Source organism: Vanacampus margaritifer, chromosome 1 (assembly GCF_051991255.1).
Source record: "Vanacampus margaritifer isolate UIUO_Vmar chromosome 1, RoL_Vmar_1.0, whole genome shotgun sequence".
Classification (NCBI taxonomy): Eukaryota; Metazoa; Chordata; class Actinopteri; order Syngnathiformes; family Syngnathidae; genus Vanacampus; species Vanacampus margaritifer.
In genome coordinates, this window is record NC_135432.1 from 21337880 (window position 1) to 21358807 (window position 20928).

General features: G+C 41.6%; 1 protein-coding gene across 1 annotated transcript; it reads right to left on the reverse strand.

Annotated features, from left to right (window-relative positions):
* Positions 1–1198: 1198 nt before the first annotated feature.
* slc35a2 (solute carrier family 35 member 2) lies at positions 1199–15172 on the reverse strand. The gene is made up of 6 exons (XM_077582827.1): positions 14802–15172; positions 6942–7130; positions 6713–6864; positions 4527–4649; positions 3610–4157; positions 1199–1557 (listed from the first exon to the last, which is right to left on the reverse strand). Exons 1-6 carry the CDS (start codon positions 14860–14862, stop codon positions 1530–1532), a joined length of 1101 nt encoding a protein of 366 aa, XP_077438953.1. The 5' UTR covers positions 14863–15172; the 3' UTR covers positions 1199–1529.
* Positions 15173–20928: the final 5756 nt, after the last annotated feature.

The following is a 20928-nucleotide window of genomic DNA, read 5'->3' on the forward strand; positions in this document are numbered from 1 at the left end:
AAGGGCAGCATGAATGAATGAGCCTCATTAATGGCAGCACGAGAGGATGGGTCATAGGTGGTGTGGATTGCACGCGCGCGCGCACACTTTTTTTTTTTTATTGCTCAGTAGTTTGCTTTCTTTGAAGGACTTATATAAATCAAAGTATTTATTTCAATATGGATCACTTGACTGAATGAACGTAATCGTGCCACTGATCATCAAAAGTGCAGCAGTTGACGTGGGGGCGGGGCTTAAAGTGACGTAATCACTAATTGGATTTGTTGTCCTCGTCCATAATTAACCAAGTCTTTGTTTCCCTCTGGTGGACGCAGGAGCAAACTACAACCATGTGCTCTGATTACGGCAGACATGAGATGGGGTCCTCCCGCTCCCAGGTTTGAAACACTAGTAATTGTTTTACACCTTAACCCTAGTTTAAAAGCTTGACCCTGGCCTGAAATCCAAATTTGAAACCCTTTGTTAAAACTCTAACCCTAACACAGGCTTTTAACCGCAAAATGAATCAAGCCTTGTTCAAAACCCTTACCAAGTGCTTGAAGTGGAAACCCTAATTTGAAACGAAAATCGATCCCTTTTTAAAAACATTAAACTAGCCTTGAATCCATAACTGTAGCTACTAAACTACTTTAAAAACCCTTTCCCTTTGTTTGAAATCCTAACCCTGGCTTGAAATAGGACAATCGTTGGTAGGGAAATTTGCGCTCCCTTGTGGAGTCGCTTTCTACAGAAGAGAGTAGAGACACGTGCCGAAATCGTGGATGTAAGGCAGGGGTGGGCAAACTCGGTCCTCGAGGGCCGGATCGAGTCCTGCAGGTTTTGGAGGTTTCCCTCTTCCAACACAAGCTGATGCCAATCAACAGGATTGTTATCAGGCATATGCAGAGCTTGCTGATGAGCTGGTCATACGCCAGCTGTGTTGAAGAAGGGAAACATCCAAAACCTGCAGGACACTGCCCACCACTGATGTAAGAGGTCTTTTTTTCTTTTTTTAATGACGGGAAATGTTAGTTACAGTTAGAGTATTAAGAGTATCATAAACACGAATAACTTTGGACATTGTGAGGAATGGGGTTCAAATGTCAGTCAAAGCGAACGGGAACATGATAGCATCCAGTTGGGTCACTATACTGACAATTCCGAACATCCGGGCATTTATGATATTTACGGACGGCAAATACTGTCTTTACACGGTGAAAACGTTGCACACAAAGGGCGTCTTTGTATTGCTTTTGCCTGTGACTAGCATACAACCCAGGTAAATTATTACAGTAGACAAACGACATTTCATCACATTTTGAATTCAAAATAGGTTGGCCACCATTTTGATTTGTGACGTAAACTCGGAATTGTCATACAAACACATCCGCATCACGCAGTCATTTATCAAAATACTAGTTTTAATTTATCTTTGAAATGGCGGTGCTAAATATTCAGTCATTGGAAATACAAAGTGAAAAGAAAAGATTTAAGAGAGGTCCTTCAAAAGGCCACGAGAGGGTGCCGTCTCGTGTGTGACGGGTTGCTTCTCAAGATGCTTTCTGCTTCCTGTCGCACCTGCACGACGGAGACAGAAGAGAAGAAGGAAGAGGTTCATGGTTAGAAGAATACCAAAATTGATCTGCCCCAGGAAGTTTTATTTTATTTTGTCTTTGAGCAATTATCAGAAGCTCATGCATGCACGTTAATTCTTCCTTCATTCTCTCTTATGGTATCAATATACAGAATGTGTTAATACATATTAGTAACGAACGACACCTTTATTTTGACTTGATGGTATGTATCAGAAAAACAACAATACATTCTTGACTTCCACCACAAGTAACAACAATGGTGGAAACGGTGTTGCAATCCACTTTCTTGCTTTATATATACACACACATACAAGTCAATCAAGTACAAATTCACAGATACAAATTCCCACAGCAGCATTCAACATTGCCAAATGTGCATCAGTTTGTCAATTTGGAATTTGCTTTGGTGTCACTCATGAAACAAACATGCTACAGAAACAATTACTTTTGTTCAGAAATCAACATGATTCATTTAATTGAGCAACCAACCTGCTGCTAGGGCTGGGCGATTGATCCATTTCAACGTTCATTACAGATTATTCATCAGGTTGTTGTTTTTTATTTTAAAAAAATGCACATAAAAAAAAAGTACATCCCTCTGCTTACACTGACAATATGGCTGCCGAGAAGAAAGGACAGTGTGTGAGGTATGCGCAAACAAGTCATCAATACCAATTCACCTTGCCTCACCTGTACAATTTATGAGGGTGGTGGAGACTGGTTGGATCCATACAGTTACAAGACTATACATTTGAAACACATTCAAATCGGTAAATAGATTTTTGTGGGGGGGGGGAATTGGCAGACTATATTTTTAGGCCATATCGCCCAGCCCTACAAGCTGTTTCTTTTAACCCACACACTTAATCCCAAACTTGCATTGAATACAAATCATACATAAAAACAAAAATCCCATTGATGACACCATTTTGATTTTTTTCTTAACCTTCTTGCATTCACTTGATAGAAATATGTTGTAGGAAAATAAAGGACTGTTTTATCGATGCATCCATTTTTATGTCCTCATTTGGGTCCCGGATGAGCTGGAGCCGGAGGTCCACCCTGGATTTGTCACCAGTCAATGTCAGGACACACATTGACAAACAACCCACAATCCGACCTCTGAACAATTTAGAGCAGGGCGTCAAGTAGCCCACTGCTCCACCCCGCTGCCGTTCTTGGCAGATGCATGGACACGACGATGAATATTTCACGTGGACAGCTGCCAGCTATCAGTTAATTAAGGTGGCTGTGATATGAGCGGATAATGCTGCCACGGGGTCACGTGACCCAACGGTATGGCTCGGGTCCAGACGAGAAGAAAAAGGCACCTGTCTCCCGTCCGCAGGCGAGCTGCACTCAGTCGTCCGAACACACTTCTAACGATAATCAAGCCTTCAATTCTTGGAGTGCGTGTGGTGCATAAAAGATCACGAAAAATCAGTGATCAATAAGGCCCCTCTATTTAAGGCTGCTTCTCGGTCTCCCGTGTGCTTTGTGCGGCCAGTTAGTGTGTTAGGTGGGAAAGGTCACAAGCAGACAGGAAGTGCGAGGCTGTGATCCAAAATGCTCACATTTCCCCCCCAACTACATGAAGAGACAACTTTCAACGTAGTAAATTCCTCAAATAGCCAGTTAAGCTTTTTGAATTTCTGGAATTTGTCAACCCTAGTAGTGAGTAGAAGCTATCATCTATGTCAGGGGTTCCCAACATCCGCAGGCCTGTTTTAAAAGATAGTGAGACCTATTGTCAGTTATTCAATTAAAAACTCATCTGTTTGCTCTGTTAAAGTGCTTAAGTCCAAAGCCACGTGGAATATAAAATTATTTTGGCGCCATCTTGTGGCATTATAAGCAACTCTAATCTTCTTTGGGGAGGTGTTACTCGTAAATGTTTGGCTTTTTATGGCTTGTTCCCTATCTGACACAGTGTACGCATAAAGGAGTAGAGAATATGTGAGTGTTTTCGAACACAGCCAATGAGAGACAAGAAGGTTGGGGAGGGGGTTTGAAGGGTCACTTGACCACCACTGACTTTGTCTGAAAGGCCTCCATCTTGACCCCGTCCTCAGTTCTTGGCGCCGCGGGAGACGAATTGAGGTTGGGTGCCGATTTAGGGAGGCTGTACATGTAGACGGCGCCGATGACCAGCCCGGCGCCGGCGGCAAACAGCGGGTCCACGCGGAAAGCGAACAGGTAGACGGACATGACGGTGGAGACGATGATGGAGAAGGAGGTGGCGAAGCCTTTGAGGATGTTGTCGGCGTACTTGACCACCACGGCCACCAGGAGGCCGCCGAACGCCTGGTTGAAGATGACGCACCACACCATGGACGTGTAGCCCGCAAAGAAGCCGTGGCGAGCCACGGCGGCGCCGTCGTTCCAGCACAGCGCCAACGTGCCCAGCGCCGTGCCGAAGATGCCCAGCTGCACGTTGCGCACCCACACCGACGCCGAGCTCCCCTTCAGGATCTTCTCAAAGTAGACGCCGGCGAATCCCGACGACAGGCAGCTGACGACCACGGCCGCCAGGCCGACCGCATAGTTGGCTTTCTCCGCCCCCTTGCTGCCGCCCTGCTGCACCTGCAGACCAATGAGCGGACACACGTGGTGATGAGGGCATGTTCGGAGTGGAATTTGTCCCATTTAAACTGCTAAGCAACAGATTTTTTTCCTCCAGATCTTCAGAGTTCTTTGCCATTAGGTGCCATGTTGAAATTTAAGAGGTAGTGTGAGAGCTGTAATACCAAATGTAACACACCTGGGAACTTGTAACACCACCAAGTCACATGACACTGGAAAGGGAAAATCACTGCGCTCAATTTGGACATTTTCACTTAGGGGTGTACTCACTTTTGTTGCCAGATTAACGGTTGTATTTTGAAGGAACAATATATTGACACAGTTATGTATATATCATAAAATGAGGTTGGCGGTGCGCAGGTGGCCTACCTGCACAATTGCGACACCGATGAAGAGCAGCAGTAGTGAGAACCACTGCACTTTGGACAGAGACTTCTTCAGCATCAGCACACTGAAGAGCGCTGTGGTCAGGATCTTCAGTTGGTACGTCACCTGAGAACCAAACACCGCAGTCACAAACTTCACCAGCATGAGAAAAAAAATAACAATTTCTATTCTTGTAATACAAAGAGCGACCCATTAAAATACAGCTATTGTCGTAATACAGTATTTTCATTTTTGAGATAATATGACTTTTCCCCCCACCTCCACAGAAGTACAAAACAGTTTAGCTCAAACAAACATGACTTCATTATTGTCAGTTTACAAGTGATTCTTTTGATTTTGGGAATAAATATGACTTTATTCCTGCAACTATTTTCTGGGGAAAAAAAGAATTGTGATAGAAATTTAATCCATTTTGTGACCAACCTCCTAATGCAATTTACTTGCATATGGATTGAAATGTGCATCTATCCTACGTTATTCATTAAATAACTTGACTCCGTTTTGGGTTGGGGCCAAAAGCTGAAAACAACATCAAATCCATCTTGCCATCTTCTGGCATTTTGGTGCCGAACAGCTTGAAGGGCTTTGCTGCCATCTTGTGACAATTAAAGGTAATTATAAAACTTTGAAGACAAAATGTCCACACCCTGAGATGGATCAAATTGGGTGGATTTTGCCACTGAGTTCATATTGCACAAACACAATATTAATCATAATACCGTGTTTACACTAGTGGAGCCACATAGAACATATTATTGTAAGGAACACTTTTGACTTGACTTCCCTTTTTATTGTAGCTCTAAGTACAACCACATAGTTTGATTAGGATTTTTTTTCTGGCCACTGGGTGTCACTTATTTAATTTTTTTCAGCCCCAGTGTGTAGTCCTTAGCGCCACCTAGTGGTTTAATTGAATAACTGACAATAGGTCTCACTATCTTTTAAAACAGGCCTGCGGATGTTGGGAACCCCTGGTATAGATGACTCACTCACTACTAGGGTTGTCAAATTCCAGAAATTTAAAAAGCTTAACACATTATATATAAATATATATATATATATATATATAAATATATATATATAAATATATAAATATATATATAAATATATATATATATAAATATATATATAAATATAAATATATATATAAATATATATATATAAATATATATATATATATATATAAATTGGCATTTGACGGGTTCAAATTCAAAACAAAAATGAATGGCTATTTATTTTATACACCTATCTAGAACTTTTGCTAAAACTAAGCTGTAAAAGGAGCAACATTAATTAATTAGACGCTCCCCTACTTATGAACATTCGTGTTCCGAACAACGGTACATACGAACATGTCTGCGCGCATGTCAAAAAATGTTCGGAAAGGGATGCTGTAAGTTAGATTTTTCATTGCGCACCTTTTTCCGAGTACTGTAGTGCTTCTTTCCGCCGCTAATACCGACGCTTGGTGCTGTGAGAGCTCACCCAGCATTGGAGGCTAGGTTGCAAATCAATTGAATGATGCCATACAGTGCTACCGCATCATTTATGATGAAAAAAGAAGAAAACTGTGCAATCGTAGTTAGATCGCTTCTTTCGGCCAGTTTCTAGTGAATCCTCCAAGGAAGATACTCATCAACCCTCATCTTCTTCTCCGCGACCCTCAACTTCTTCCTACATTGAAGTTACGGAGGAGGAAGTAACTTTTGAAGCCCATTCCAGCGACGACGAAGAACCTCTCATGATATAAAATCCTCCTCTTCCTCCTCCTCCTCCTCCATCAAATACTTAAGCATTGAGTACATCTTCCAAAAGTAAGTTAAACTTCATTTTATTTATCTTATTACGTACATGTACATACTGTGTGTGTCTCTCGCTCTCTCTCTCTAACATACGTAGTACAGTACTGTACGTATTCTCTTTAAACATAAATTATAATACAAAATATAGCACTGAAGCAACTTACGAACAAATTCACATTACGAACGATCGCTCGGAACGTAACTCGTTCCTAAGTTGGGGAGCGTCTGTATACACTATGAATTGTTTCTGTACGTTGCCAAAAATGGCCAAGAACAAGCTGAATGCGGGGGGTCAAGTCCCACGAGGGCCGAGGGTAAAACTGCTGCCATTATCAATCAGGGCAAGCTTTGTCTTCATATAGTGACCTGGTAGGTGGCGGCGGGCAAGTTGGAGACAGCGATATACTGCAGGTTGTTCTGCAGCGTGTAGATGAGCGACGGAACAGCCAGCTTCAACGTGTCCCTGTATTGAAAGAAGATGGCGTCCACCAGGAGCAACGCTGCCTCCTTCACCTTGACTGAGCACATGTGCGCACACAAGAAACATCATTATTATCAGTACCGATAATTGTGATGAAAGGAACCTGAGACTTACATCTCTTCTGCAGCAGGATGATGACAAGACACGCCAGAAACTTGAGGACCTCCGCCATGACCACGGCCGACGTGGCCAGGAATCTCTCGCCGGGTAACGTGCGCACATATTGGATGCTGAGGATGAGTGAGGCATTCTGGACCACCAGCACCGCCAGACTTATGTACTTCAGCTTGTGGTGGACTGACACTGACACCAAAAGCAACACACGCAGACAAACAAAACACAAACATGGTTGCTGTCAAGAAATCCTCGTTATCAAACCCCGTAGCGCGCATAACCACATTTTATTGCTGGCTCCAAAAATGGCATGGGAAGTCAGTGCGTAAACCAAATCTAATAAAAGTTATTCAAAGGAGGAAAGTACTTAACATATAAACATATCATAACCCTAATTTCTTGGGAAGGGTACTCTTTTTTTTAATACAACAGCTCAACATACGCATCGACAGTAAACCAGCTCCACACAGTTTACAGTGAGAATTACACGTAAGTTTCCCTCATTAGGAAGTAGCAACATGATTGAGGAGCAAATAAGCAGACTAGTAATGAAAATAATGTGTTGGTGTTGAGTGGTAGAAGGTGAAATACTTTTCACATATCCTGGTGTAAGTAAGGAACACTTCATTTCACTACTCGAGACAGACATACCCCGTGAATGGACGGAGGAGGACGACACGCTCCGCTCTCTGCACTGCTTCGTTGTAAGGAAAAGCAGAGAGGGGAGGGGTCCAGTTGGATGAAACCATTTTCAATCAAATGGGGGGTGTACTGTATTTTTGTTGTTTAAATATTACTTTCAAACTGTATGGTTTTTAATATATATTATAGCTACACGTTTCTTGCTTGTAAAAAAAACCCCACACATAGTAAAATACATCTGTATTGAGCATTTGCACCGACGCCACGTGATCGGACGGCGGAAGGAAATGGTTGTTGAAAAAAAAGTGGACGTGACCCGGAGCGACTTAGTGGCTGTTATTTTACAAATTAAAAGTTATTATTGCCCATCGAGCCATGGAATCTACTACTTCAACCAAAGTTGCAATTTAGTCGAGACTCAAAGCGCGATATTTACTTTAGTTGGAGATTGCTAGTTTGAAAACAGCCCGTTACCTTCTGTTCCCTGCTGCTTTTACCAAGTTTATCAAATCGCCGACTTTACCAGAATTCACAGCGCACGACCTATATCAATTACGTAGTCAATGCCGTCTCTTCTCCTTACATTGGGGCTGATTTAAAAGCTTGTCGCTAGCTGAGTCTCTGGGACGAGATGCTACGCTCACACCGGGGGACAAAATACCTCGTAATGCAAAGATAAAACTTGTTTATCATGCTAACTGACTTCTTTTTACAGAGTCGGTTCTACAGTGATACCTCGGCTGACGAACGCTTCAGCTCACGAACTTTTCGCCTCACGAACATTAAATTCGCGAGCATATAGTCTCAGCTGACGAACTAGTTTTCGGCGGACGAACCAAATCAGGCGACACGAGAAATCACGAGAAGTTGACGCACGCTCTCGGCGTCCCAGTTCATCACCCCCTTTCTTTGAGTGCGGACGTGATTTGTGTTTGGTAGACATTTTGGACCATTTTGGAGTGTACTTTTGCTATCATGGGACTGAAAAAGACCCAACCACAGGCTAGTGTTAAGCCTAAGAAGACCTTAAAGAAAATTACGGTCGAGCAGAAGAAGGAGATCATCGAAAAACACGAACGAGGTGTGCGTTTGTGTGACTTAGTTAATTACAATACAATCGCACATTTATTATACATAGAATAAGGTATATTTTGTGTAGTTTTAAGGCTTATTTAGTAGAAAATTATGTTTTATGGGGACCTGGGAACGGATTATTCTCATTTTAATGGTTTCCTATGGGAAATAAATGTTTGGAAGACGAACTTTTTGTGAGTCGGGTCAGTAACAATTTTCTGTGCCAGTCTGGTAACGGACCGCTCATAAAGCATCTGTAGGGAAGGATGATTCCTGACCCCCATGATCTTCATGGCAGTCCGCACCAGACCGGCAATCTGTGACCTTGACTGCACAGTCAGGTTGCCGTACCAGGCCGCAATGCCGTATCTGATGATACTTTCCAATGCAGCCCGGTAGAACAACAGCATGATCCTCTGCTCCACTCCATAGACCCTCAGTCTGCGTAGGAAATAGAGACGCTGTTGGAGTTTGGAGCAGAGACTTCCAACATGTACCCTCCAGCTGAGTGTGTCGTCAATGTGGACCCCCAGATACCTGTATGAACCCACCTGGCTGATGTGGTTGCCTTTAATGACGACTGGCCCCGTGGTCACCCACAGTTTTTGTATCAAATATCACATCCTCTGTCTTCCCCACATTGAGCACAAGATGATTCTGGAGATTGATTTTGATTAAGCACTTAATAGTTTTGAAGAAGGTGCCTTTTAAAACTAAGCTGTGTTCGTGCAGTTGTAGTGGACGCTAACTATCTGGCTCGTGGCAATGTGATTTGTAACACGCAATTCGACACCTCTGTTACAATCTTTGTTAGAGTGTACGTTTACTAGTAAAATGTTTGAACATTTATCTACTAATTACAATATTTATTTACTAACCTGGCAAAAATTGGTCGCTGCAAATCCGTGAATACTTTGTGGGCTGCCAGTCCTTTATGTCGATTGCTGCTAACAATCGACGTCTTTTGTCTTCATTAGTAGGTATGCGATAAAAAGCAACATTTGGTTTACTCCTTTGTCTGTCTGTACAACCGAACGCACAGCACGATATGACCATTTTATAAGATAATCGATTAGATAAAGGACTTTACGCTGTACCAGATTCAATGGTTATAATGCAGGCGGAAAAGTGGCTCTTTTGCCGAACAGCTTCCCCGAGGGGGCGTTCCCATGCGGGGGCATTCCCATGAGGGCTGTGACGTCACGTGCGAAAGGTAGATATACTGCAAAATGGGCTAAATGAGCATCTGACTACGTCACTTACTTTGAGGGCCCGACCGGTCCAAATATGGAACGATGCCAGCGAGATGCTAAAATGGCGGCTAGTCCACCATTGTGACACAGCCACTGATCTGTATATAGGCCAAGACTTTTGAAGCCACGGGGCCGCCATATTACTACTCCCAAGAAACGTTTCTCAGCATACGATCCTGTACATTTACAGTATCAAAATTGGAGATGTTTTAACCATTAACAAGAGGACTTCAAACATTTTATAACTGGCCTTAAATTCATGGATAAATGATATGCCTAATGATGTTTACAGGAGGCAACTCTTATATTTTTAATTTAAAAAATATATACTTGTATTCCAACATTGTATTGTGTCATACTGGCATTTTGTCCTACTGATATTGTCATAGTTAGCGTCCAAATTGTTTGATGCAATAACGACTGGTGTTAAAATGTTTTTTAAAAATACTTTTATATTGTCCTCTTTCTCTCCCCAATATTTTAGAGACAGAGATTGGTCATCTCTGCTTGACACAACGTAAAAATGGCAACAAGAAAATCCGTGCTCCGTTTCAGAAGAATATTGTCATATGTTGTTACGTATTGGAACTGTTTTATAACGGCCATTAAATGAAAAAAGGTCTAGTGTATTCCAAATAAGTATTTGCTTACTAATAAGGTGAAGGAAGTGGCCTTTGAAATATTACATAAATTATATGACCAAGTTCAAAAGGAACATTGAAGCAAGGTGGCTCTTTTTTGTGGAAACCACCCAGAGACAATTCAACATGTCTAATAAATAAATAAAACAATATTCATTTATTATGGCATGATGCCAAATGCAGTGGCGCCGGAAGCAAGTGGAACAGCGACATCTTGTGATTTAGTCAGTGAAAATAAGAAAGTATTTAGCAAATTGACAACAAAAAAAAAAAAAACACGTCGTTCGTAAACACATACAAACCCAAAAAATTATCAGTTTACAAACGCACACGATGCCATGAAATGAGTAACGGCAGTGGCACCAAATTGAATGGCGTCAGAAAAAAGGCAAAGGCGGTGGCTGATGGCGCACCATAAACGGAAGTAACGTAACTGATGCCACAACAGATGCAGCTGCCGCTAAATGCGCTATCCCTTACTGTTATGCTGCCCGACACACACTCTGACAATGAGAGCGTCACTGCCACTTAATGTAGTGGATGTCCAATTACACTTTATTCTAATGTGACCATTAAAAAAACAAAACAGGTATGAGAGAACACAAATAGTTAAAATGGACAAAAAGGGACCAAACGTCGGTTGGTAACAAGCATTGAGAAACTTCACAGTTCACGCAAGGCTGAATTATCAAAACTTTGTAGAGTCAACAACATTTACTTCCAGTTTTTATTTTTTTTACTTTTTGAAAGTTGAAACCCAGTCACATAAAGTCTGGGGCACTACTCTACTCTTTTGAGGCTCAATATGTTGGAAGGATCCCTTTGAAAATGCCATGGTGCATCTCAAGAGGAAGCATTAAACTTCACGATGGACTAACGTCACAAAAAACTAAATTATTGTACTGAGAACAGACTATGGCCAGTCATAACATTGTTTGCATGCACTTGAATTCGATTGAATCAATACCGATACCTTGGGTTCAGTATTGCCAATAATACCAATTTACCCCACTCAAACTTTGTAAGCAGGCCATTAAGAAGCGGCATAGCTTTGCTGCAGTTAAAATTAACATTTGTGACTAGGGATGCACCGATCACAATTTTCTGGCCGATCACCAATCTTTTCAAAAAATCTGACCTGCCAATCCCGATTTTTCCGATCTCGATTTTTTTCATAACAAGCAGCATACACCTTCAGAGTTCCAATCTCATTTTATTGGAAAACATTGAACAATATCTGTGAAATAATACAAACGAGTTGTCTCAACTGCAAATTAAGTAGTTTTCCGAAATAAAAATGAAAAGCTTATTAGTCATCACAGCAGAAGAGGACAGTGGCTGACTTGTTCAGACCTCTGAGGAGGGAGATGAGATTGATGGAAAAGATCAGTTTATATTTAAGGGATCCGCCGATCCCCCAAAACTAAGGAAATCGGGGCCGATCGATAGGTGCACCCCTATTTCTGACAGATTTTTTTTTTTATACCGGATGTGTGTTATTTTGTAAAGATAGGGCGTAATAGGGTTGTTGTTTCTAGTTGTGTGTTAAATTATTATTGCTACTTTTGGTAATAAATTATTGTGACTTGCCACCTTTAACGATTCAAAATTCAGGTGGCACTGTTATTTACAGCCAGGAACGGCTGTACACGGCCAGCACACTTAACATTTATCGACACAGTGGGGCGGCACCGATCTGTTCGGGGAAACTACCGAAATTCTCGATGGCCAGTCCGCCCCTGATCAGGAGCAACTGCCTTTCCATTTTTCATATTTTTCAGTGCCTTTCTAACTTCTTCCTTAACATTTATTGTTACATCCTTTTCATATCGGCAATTCCCATATTACGTCACAAGTCAAAATGGCGGTTGATAGATATTGTAACATTTTTAATACTTAATTTTATTTTATTAACCATTGTTACACATTATTAACATTTTAATTCTTTATATTAACCTTGTCAAAATGTTTTGTGTCCTGTGCAGAGCAGATGGTGTTGATTTCGGTATAATCTGACCTAAACTGGGTCATACTATTTAGTCTAAAAAAGTTCCTTCTCAGCGCTTTGTGCGAAAACACATTTGGTCCTTGAGAACAGAATCTGTTTTGAACACCCACATCTGACTCTGTTTTCGCCATCGCTCACGGAAAAGTACCAGAGAGTATGTTTTGTCTACAAATGAAAGAGAGGAGGTCTTTTTAACTATAAGAAACCGTTGTGCACGCGGAAGAGCTACATTTGACGCTCTGAATCCCACGATGTTTAACTCTTTTACTGCCAAAGAGGTTAAATGACGTTCTGCAAAAACCTACGGAGGAGCGCCAAAGACGTCCTCCCATTTTTATTTTTTTTTTTTTTGAAACGGGTGCTGGGAAGGCTTGCGGAGCCGTCCTGAAAGTTTTAAGCAGGTCTCGTGAGCCTGATGACTATTCTTGGCCCCTAGAGGGCAGCGATGACTCTCTTTTGACAAGATCGGGTGGGCGTCAGTAGAGGCGGAGCTAGAGCGTCGAGCAGGCCGGTCGCGAGGAGCTCACGCCAGAGCCGTTTTTTTCAAAGACCAAAAGCATCGCTAGAAGAGCACATTGTTGACGACGATGATCATCATCGATGATGAAGATGATGGTGGTGACTCCGTGATTGTAAAGCATTGACGCGGCAGTAGAAGACGTTAGATGGAGCTAGATGGAGGAGGGAACGGGCAATGGCGAGCGTTTGCAAGCAGCTCTACACTAACAAGACAAAAGTCATCGACCAACGCTAAAAGAGTACATTGATGACGACGATGGTCATCATCGATGATGATGAAGGTGAATCCGAGCTTGATGGCGAAATTGGAACCGCTGACGCGGCGGCTATGACGGTGTCGTAACGCGGAGCGCAACCGAGCACGCACAGGCGGACGTTCGATCGGACGACGGAGAGTGCCCCGAGTCCAATGCATATTCATCGGAGGAAGTGTGTACAGTCTGCTACTTGCTTTTTATTCCCTGGAAAAAAAGGCCATCAAGAAAGTGTAACGTTTGCGCGCAAAACGGACCAATGCGAAAGTGAAAGTAAACTGTGTGCGAGTCCTGGCGTCTCCTTGTACGCAGGAGAGCGTTACAAAAAGAAAAACTGTATTTGAAACATCCACATAATTGTAAGTAGTACCACAGTTGCACACATTTGTAAATAGTATGCGAAATTGTTTTGTCAAATTGTTACACTGTTGAATGGAAATAAACGCATTTTGCAATCAAAAAACACTTTTTCATTGTTGGTGAAAGCATTTTACAGAAGTAAAGCACTATTTAGGTGTTTGTGGCATCATTCATGGACAAAAAGAAGTGTACAATTCACTAGAGTGCATGAAATAACATCGTTTCACAAAAAGCTCTTTTTCTCCGTTTTTTGTTTCGAAACAGAGAATTTTGGTGAAAGTAACCATTTTCTATTGTTGATTACTGAAGAACGGAATAAGGTAGAAACAAACTTTTTTTTTCCGATGAAAGATGAGAGTCCAATCTTTCATTTGGTAGGATGTGTGTTTCCATAGTCCAAACACAACATTTTCTGTGGACCTTGAAAGATCACTCAAAATGCTTAAATCGGCTGGCACTGGCGACAACCCGTTTTTGAAAACGTCTGGCAGTCAAAGAGTTAAGTGATGATAGAGTCGTTTATCTGTCCAGAGATCTCTGATTGATTAAAAATCATTTTTACAAAGGTGTATTTTTCTTACATTAAATCTATCTTCATTTTTGGAACACGCAAAGAGGACAAAATTATTTTATTCCTCTTCACGGTCTAATGCTAGCAGAAAGAGTCGTCAAACGCCACGTAGTGTGAGCTAGAATGAATGGGGGCCTTGTTTAAAAAGAAAAAAGAAAAAAAAGTTTAAATGTGATGTGTGAGTGCATCACAAAAGGCTCCTTATAGTAATATTGACTCAGCCCATGTTTGCACTGGGAAAGCAACGGCACCAACTTGCTTTCACTTCCGTGGCACGCCCGCATAGGAACACAACTAACAGTACCTGCTCACGTCACTTCCTTTTTTTCTCCTGTTCACTAACTTTCGCACCACAATGACGTCACGTCGGAGTGATTTATAAAAATGTTGCACCAACAACTAGAACTACAAACTAAAACCACTCAGTCACTAGAAGTCCCAACAAATTACCTACAACTAATATGACCCCTAAAGGAGCACCAAATGACACCCACCCAAAGGAACACCAAAAGACCCCCACACCCACAACTTCTCTTACTTTCAGAGTGTCCCTGCTTCGTCCTGTGTTCGGCCACCAGGTTGCGTTTTCCATCAGCCATGCTAACGCCTGCCCGGCTAACACCCCGCTAGCAGCGACTAGCGGCGTCCGGACAAACGGAGGCCCGACCAGGCGTCCGAACGTGGCTGACAGACGAGATTTGGGTCCAAGAGACAGCGTCAGCCGGGGCAGGGCGCTGCAGCAGCACCGGGGAGATCACCGAGTCTGTTGGAGGGAGGCAGCCCGCCGAAGAGCTGCAACGTCCGGGTAACAGGCAACTCTCCGCTGTGTTGGCGAGTGCGAGACACCTTGGCGTGACGTGTCACTCTCGCTAGATAAACTCTTTGGATGAACCTATGCAAATCGACAAAGTGGACAAGTTCTTGTCAAGAGTGAGACCTCTTCACAGATCCTACTAACAAACACATTCTGGATCGTCTCATAGAGGATTTCTATTGGCTGTTGAGTTGGAAAGAATCTTATTGGCTGCTCACATGTTCACCTGATATAACGGGCGCGTTCGAAAATACATATATATATATATATATATATATATATATATTTTAAATAATATTGAACATCTGTGTCAAACACAGCAATTATGGCTTTTATTATAGTAAATTACACAGTTCAAACAGGAACCAGTATACAATATAACATAGAATAAAATAAAATAAAACTATCTAGGGCTTTTAACATAAGATGTATTTGTCAATTATGCAAATAAGATTGAAAGCATTTATACATATTTTTTTATAAGTGTATGGGTCTTTGAAAAATAAACAAACTCGTTGGGACTTCAAAATGTTATGTTTGTATAGATTTTTTTCCCCTAGGATAAGATTATTAGTCATGTAGTTGTTTGTAACATTTAAAACAACACCAAAAGAAACATCTTGCAGAGAAAATTCTCTTAACTGGAAAAAGTTCGGATGAAGCCACTCATGTATATATATAATTTAAAATATTTAGTTTTTAACTGATAAATAGTGTCTTTAGGAAATGATTGTAAGACAGAATTTCTATGATTGAATGTGGTCGCCATAAACATTTATGATCCCTACACAATCAGTAATCAATGAATTTCTGACGTGTGTGTGTGTTGAATATAATACCCTAGCAGCAACTGATCGATATCCTATGTGAAATATATTTTTTGAGGCTACTTTCACGCAAAAAAATTATCTCAACTTAGCGCGCCTAAAATTACCAGCCAATCAGAATTTCCATGAGCCAAAAAAGGAAGGAAAAAAAAAAAAAAATAAAAAAAGACTTTCCATGAGCCATTTAAAAAACAAAACAAAACTTTAGTTCCTCTATTTTAAACTACAGTTGTGATTAAAAGTTTACATACACTTGTAAAGAACACAATGCCTTGGCTCTCTTGAGCTTCCAGTTATTTCTATAACTCACATTTTTCTCTGATAGAGCAATTGGAACGGATACTTTCTTGTCACAAAAAAGATTCAAGAATTTTTGTTCTTTTATGACTTTATTCGGGGTTAACAGAAAAAGTGAGCAAATCTGCTGGGTCAAAAATATACATACAGCAATGTTAATATTTGGTCTCTTGGCCATGTTCACTTCAATTAGGCACTTTTGGTTGCCATTGTTAACATTGTTAACATTTTTAATTATCACATTTTATATTTTAACCATTTTGAATTTAGTTATAGATGTGAGAGCAGGTTTAAAAATGTTAAACTCAATATAACTCGACCATAACCTATCTGTTATCTTGTTTTGAATAAATTCCCTTTCTTCGTCCTGCTTGAGAAAGTTCAATCTGGCATACTGAGATTCTGTTTTGTCGAAATGCGGAGAAAGTGCAATCTGGCATACTGAGATTCTGTTTTGTCGAAATGTGAAGAAAGTGCAATCTGGCATACTGAGAACCTGTTTTGTCTAAATGTGAAAATCCAAGTTCAAGGACGATCTAGTTTACTGGCAAAATGCAAACTCATTCTGTACCTCACGGGATGACAGAGGCGTTTCCTGATGTTTTGAATAAAAGGGGTGTGTCTCCTGGGGGGGAGGATCACACATTCTTGGATGACACTGCTTTGGTGATATTCAATTGTGTGACCAGAGATCTCTGTAATAAACCATCCTTGCAAGGACCCTCTTCACAAGAATCTCATCTTTGATTTATTTGAACACGCAAAAGATTACAAATTATATTTTAATCCTTCACCATCCACAAGCTACTGGTTGAATCTTTGACCGCTCCTCTTGACAGAATTTTGTGCAGTTCAGTCAAATTGGCTTGCTGACAGGAACTTTCTTGAGCATTGTCTACATGTTCTCAATGGGGTTTTAATAATAATAACAATAATAATAATAATAATAATAATCAGTTCTTTGGAAAGGCCATTCTAAAACCTTGATTCTAGCTCGATTTAGCCATTCCATTACCACATTTGATGTGTGTTTGGGTCATTGTGCTGTTGGAACACCCAACAGTGTCCAAAATCCAAACTTTGAGGTGATTATTTTTTGGAAAAAAAACTAAAGGTAGTTAATACTACTCTTTCATTATCCAATTAACTCTGTGTAAAGCTCCAGTTGTATGGGCAGCAAAACAACCCCACAGCATACTACCATTGCCATGCTTGACGATTGGCATGGTGTTGTTGGGGTTAAGGCCTCACCCACACCTGTCGTCAAGATGATTGTTCCTCCCCATTTGCAACTATATCTGATTGCAGGTCGCAGAAGGGAACACCCAGCGCCCTTTGTCCTGGGAACGGCACGCCCTAGGAATACTCCTCCCCCGCCAGGCTACAGGTAGTCTTAAAGGACAACTGGTTTCAATGGCTAGAGGGAGAATACCAGACCTTAGCTGAGCAACCAATGATCTTTGATTTTTAGACAATCGAGATAAAACATATTGTTCAGGAATAAGTCCTTGATTTGCATATATGTTCTAAGTTTAGGCTTTACTGAAACACCTTGAGACCAGGTTTCTTCAAACCTAAAGAGAAGTTTATTTGGGATTTAATGGATATTACAACACAGGTTATTCTTATAAATATATTGCACATCAACTCCCTCAAAAATTGTCATTTTTATTGACTAAGGAGACTGATGTAATTTACTCCACTTAAATAACTTCAGGTTAGTCCTTTTTTTCTTCTGAGAGAGCTCAGTATTGTTCATTCGGTAATCTTACCGATTCAACATGTCATCATCATTGCTCTCTCTTTTTTTTCTTTTTCTTTTTGTGTGTGTGCATATGTGCGTGCGTGTGAGTGTGTGCTCATTAATTCATCTAAAACCTTTTAAAAATCTCATATCGTTCATCAAACCGAATACTTCAGAATCCAGCTAGAGTCGTGAAGTTGTCAGGAGACCCGAGGAAAGATCAAAGAAAAGAAAGAAAAGTGAAATCCAGCGCCGACCAGACATCACCTACTACCCAATGGGTTACCAACCAGAATCTTTCACCAACTCCAGAAACATCTAAATTCCAACAAATTAGGGAAACCTCAATGATCTTTTTTTCTTCTAATTTTATCAAGACCAAAGGAAAGACTGAGGAAAGGAAGGAAGGATAGATGAAGCAGAGTGAGATCCACTGACACCAGCCTCCACGATTCAACGACCAGAGGAAGAAGCAGATTGTGTTTGAATTTCGGTAGATATTGGTGTGGTGGATCTGGCATGCATGAAAACCTCCACCATAGAGGGGAGCCGTCGACCCTGGCCAGGACAGAGCAAGCACAACCCCCCAGAGCCCCCCAGGCCGGGGCAGCGCCGAGGCACAACCCCCGGGCCCCGCAAGCGCCACTGGCCGGAGAGCAAACCCAGGAGCCAGGAGCGCCCCCCACCCCCAACACGGCCCACTAGGCACCCCATCGGCCCACAGCCCTCGCTCCCCCCTCGACCCCCCCCCTCCTTCCCCTCACCCACACCCGCCACCCACCACAACGTGCATTAAACCAAAAATAAGGGGGGGGGGGCATGGTGGCGCGGCGAGGATCCAGATGGGGGACCGGAGCAATGCTTAATACTGCGGTCTGCCCCAACCTATGGCTCCCCACCCCGACACACCCGCCTCCCCTAGTTGTGGGGTGCATTAAAATTGGAGGGGAGTTGTAGGGCGAAAACGGTGTCTCCACCCCCCCCCCCCCCCCAAAGTGTGTGTTATGTGCCCTACGTGTCTATTAACAAAGTGTATTGTGCAAAACTAGTGCAGTGAGTTAAGAGGAGCAACCAGCGGGGCATCTCCCAACCCGGCGGGGGCAGGAGGTGCACCAGCCCACCGCATCACCACCCACCCCATCCAACACCTCAACGGGACCCCGGCGGTGAAAGAGGAATAAAATTATTTGTCCTCTTTGCGTGTTCCAAAATTTGAAGACAGATTTAATGTAAGAAAAAACACCTTTGCAAAAATGATTTTTTAATCCAACAGAGATCTCTGGACATTTAACAGCCTCTAATTCATCACTTAAACAAGTGGGATTCAGAGCGTCGAAATGTGTCTCTTCCGCGTGTACAATGGCTTCTTATAGTTAAAAGACCTCCTCTCTTTCATTTGTAGACAAAACATACTCTCTGGGTACTTTTCCATGAGCGATGGCGAAAACAGAGTCAGGAGTGCGTGTTTGAAACAGATTCTGTTCTCAAGGACCAAATGTATTTTCGCACAAAACGCTGAGAAGGAACTTTTTAGACTAAATAGTATGTCCCAGTTTAAGGTCAGATTAAACCGAAATCAACACCACCTGCTCTGCACAGGACACAAAACATTTCGACAAGGTTAATATAAAGAATTAAAATGTTAATAATGTGTAACAATGGTTCAAGGGTTAGCCCCATTCAATTTCCAAATTCTCTAATAATAATTTGCAACACCACCTATGCTTTCATGCTGAAAAAACAAGAGTGGTGTCTTAAGTTTTGACAGTTTCTATTTGTAAACAAACATTTCAAAATAGACTCCTCCCATGGCTCAACCCCTACTCTCCTCGTCAACATTGCCTGCCTTCAGCGACACGCCCCCCGCTCTGTGATTGGCTGAAGGGGTAAACATTGACTTTCCACCCAGAAAGGTCCCTCTTATGGCAAAATGCAACAAAATGGCAAAATAAATGGCAAAATCACCACCACACATTTACTGAAGCACAGAGGTGTTGATTGAAAAGGATTTCATGTGCATACATCCAGTGTTTATGAAGTGTTTATTTCTGAGTAAAAACTTAAAACCCCACCTTTAAATTGATTATACGGTACTCCAAACTAAAACATACCTCCATGACAAATAGCTGTCTTCTCATGAGTTTGCAGATGTGCCACAATATATGCAAACTCTCTCCTTTTGGTGCAAATACTGCATTTGTAATGGTTTCAGCCTTCAAAAATGGGCGCTAGAAGGTGCCCATCTTTATAGACAGTTCAATCAGCACTTTTGTTAACTTATTACAAATTAATCCTAAATGACAGTGAGTGTTTTTTTTCTTTAATTCTCTATTGAGTGACTGTTCTGCCTTTTTTTCCTCTTAGAAATATATTAAAGGTTAAAATCTTATGTCATCCCGTCTGTAAAATTGACAGTTATATTCCCAAAACATACATCAATCCATCCATCCATCCATTTACTACCGCTTATCCAGGGTCGGGTTGCGGGGGCAACAGCTTTAGGAGGGAAAACCAGACTTTCCTCTCCCCAGCCACTTCAACCACTGGGCAGAGTGGACGGAGGTTTACAAGCGTACACTTCCGTCTTCTCGAGCTTTGCAATGGTGTTTTTTGCTGCCTAGAAACTCCATTAGGACAGTTAAAAATGGTACAAAATGCACCTGTAGTTTTGTCACTTAAGGCTGAAAGCAGTTTAAACAATGCTTGCAAGCTTTAAGGTGTGCAGTTACGCAAATACTTTCAGCACTTCCCGGCTTTGTTGTTGTTGTTACTTGTTACCCTTAGCATCATTGTGTGACTGTATTGTTTGCAAACTGTACTGTATGCAATTTGTTTACAATACCCAAGTCAAGTGGATAGTTTGCACTTTGTTTAAATCTTTGCTTTAATGTCACTCGTTCTGCCAATTTGCCTCAAGCCCATAGTTTGGCGAAATACACACACACATATATATATAGATATATATAAATAATGCAAATAAATC